Source organism: Mandrillus leucophaeus, unplaced genomic scaffold (assembly GCF_000951045.1).
Source record: "Mandrillus leucophaeus isolate KB7577 unplaced genomic scaffold, Mleu.le_1.0 Scaffold111, whole genome shotgun sequence".
NCBI lineage: Eukaryota > Metazoa > Chordata > Mammalia > Primates > Cercopithecidae > Mandrillus > Mandrillus leucophaeus.
In genome coordinates, this window is record NW_012099321.1 from 4,243,572 (window position 1) to 4,245,993 (window position 2,422).

General features: G+C 44.6%; 1 protein-coding gene across 1 annotated transcript in view; it reads left to right on the forward strand.

Moving 5' to 3' along the window:
• Nucleotides 1-2,422, forward strand: part of HTRA4 (HtrA serine peptidase 4) — a 25,259-nt gene that overhangs the window by 17,438 nt on the left and 5,399 nt on the right. Inside the window, exons 5-7 of the mRNA XM_011993591.1 lie at nucleotides 364-478; nucleotides 1,207-1,264; nucleotides 1,659-1,754. Coding sequence (XP_011848981.1) covers nucleotides 364-478; nucleotides 1,207-1,264; nucleotides 1,659-1,754 — 269 coding nt within the window. The remainder of the gene's footprint in view (nucleotides 1-363; nucleotides 479-1,206; nucleotides 1,265-1,658; nucleotides 1,755-2,422) is intronic.

Genomic DNA, 2,422 nt, shown 5'->3' on the forward strand with positions numbered 1-2,422 from the left:
GGGTTTCACCGTGTTAGCCAGGATGGTCTCGGTCTCCTGACCTCATGATCCGCCCATCTCGGCCTCCCAAAGTGCTGGGATTACAGGCGTGAGCCACCGTGCCCGGCCGAGCTCCAGATTTTAAAAAATCCTCAGCATCCTTGATCCTTTGGCCATGAAAAAAAGGTAACTTCTGTGCATGTGCAGTTGCCCTTTGCCCTATAAAGGAACATCCGTTGCTCTCTTTTGAAGAAGTACAAAGTTCCTCTCTGCCCGGTTTTCTTACCCTAAGTAACTAGCTTCACTCCTTCCTCTGTATGTTCTGGTCTTGCACTCGTCAGTCTGCAAAACTTCATGACTGAATGATGTCCCCTCCCTTGCCAGGATGGTGATGTGGTTGGCGTCAATTCATTGAGAGTGACTGAAGGAATCTCCTTTGCAATTCCTTCAGATCGAGTTAGGCCGTTCTTGGAAGAATTCCATAAGCGCCAGTTGACAGGTAAAGCAAGTTGGGATGTTTTTGTTTGTTTCCTCGTGCTTTTCAGGAACATTCAATCTTTTGTGGTGACAGCAATTTTTTTGTTTTTGTGTTTGAGACAGAATTTTGCCTGTCATCCAGGTTGGAGTGCAGTGGCGCGATCTTGGTTTACTGCAACCTCTGCCTCCTGGGTTCAAGCAATTCTCCTGCCTCAGCCTCCCGAGTAGCTGGGACTACAGGCACCCACTGCCACACCCAGCTAATTTTTGTATTTTTAGTAGAGATGGGGTTTCACTATGTTGGCCAAGCTGGTCTTGAACTCCTGACCTCCAGTGATCCGCCTGTCTTGGCTTCCCAAAATGCTGGGATTACAGGTGTGAGCCACCATGCCTGGCCCAGAGACAGCCATTTGAATCCTGTAGACTACTGGGTCACTCACTTGTACGCAGCTCCTATAATGGTGATTTGAGCAGCACTGTTTGGGGGACTAGGCACAAACCAAGCATGAGTTGTACCCAGAAATATTTGGATTGAGCTAATGTGGAAATGAAACCCAGGGGCTGGAGGCAGGAGGTGGGTGGGAGGAGTGTAAAAGTGCTAATGACAAAGGTTCTCTGAAGCCTGTGTTTCATCCAGGTAACCTAAAAGGATAGCTATGATGGCAAAGAGATCCTGGGACATGGGTGTCTGTTAAGCTGCAGTAACAGGAAAGAGGTTTTGTTGTAACACATCGTAACTTTCCTTTCCAGGAATGGTGTTTTCAAATAAGAAATATCTGGGTCTGCAAATGCTGCCCCTCACTATGCCGTAAGCATGTGTTTGAATATGTCTGGGTTGTTTTTCGGAGGCAAAAACCATAGCTGCACAGTCTTAACAGAAAAGCTGAGCCACTTGGACCACAGCCAGGTACTCTTGTGACCCTAGGCCCTGTCTGTCTCAGCGTATGTATCTGCCTCTGCCTGTGTCAGCACTAACTATACATAGTTTATTTCATTGTGGCTGTATTTTATAATGTCCAGTGGTTCTAGGCTTTGGGATAGAGGCTCAGCCCGAACCAAGAGAATGACTGTGATTAGCTTGATGGAATCTTCCCTGGCCTTTGTGAGCCTAGAGCAGAACAGAGTACCTACTAAGAGTCTCAGGCTTTTACCAGGGCTCAGAAGACTAATTCATTGTTTTCTAATCTTCTCACTTCTCTTAGCCTTAGTAAAGAATTGAAAATACATTATCCAGATTTCCCCGATGTGAGTTCTGGGGTTTATGTATGTAAAGTGGTGGAAGGAACAGCTGCTCAAAGGTAAGTGAAGTGAAGGCCTTTGTCATCTACCTTTGCTTTTACTAGATGTGTGCCATGGTAAAACACAAGGGAGATCCAGACTTGATCTGTCCAATACAGTGGCCACTACCTACATGTAGCATGTACTGAACACATGAAATGTGGCTGGCGTGACTGAGGAACTGAATTTTGAATTAAATTAAGTTTAATTTAAATAAAAAACCCCAGGTCAGGCACAGTGGCTCATGCCTGTAATCCCAACACTTTGGGAGGCCAAGGTAGGCGGATCACCTGAGGTCGGGAGTTTGAGACAAGCCTGGCCAACATAGTGAAACTGTCTCTACTAAAAATACAAAAATTAGTGGGTGCGCCTGTAACTGCAGCTACTTGGGAGGCTGAGGTAGGAGAATCGCTTGGACATGGGAGGCAGAGGTTGCAGTGAGCTGAGATCACACCACTGTACTCCAGTCTGGGCAACAGACCAAGACACTGCCTCAAAAAAAAAAAAAAAAGATATTATCGTTGTGTAGTAGTATATTGGGGTGTGTGTTATTTCAAGTGGATTTCAAAGACATAGGAAACAGAGTGTAAAATAACTATTTAAAAAATATCACGTTATAATGATAATATTTTGGATATATTGTGTTAAATAAGATATATTAGTAAATTAAATTCATCTGTTTAAAAAT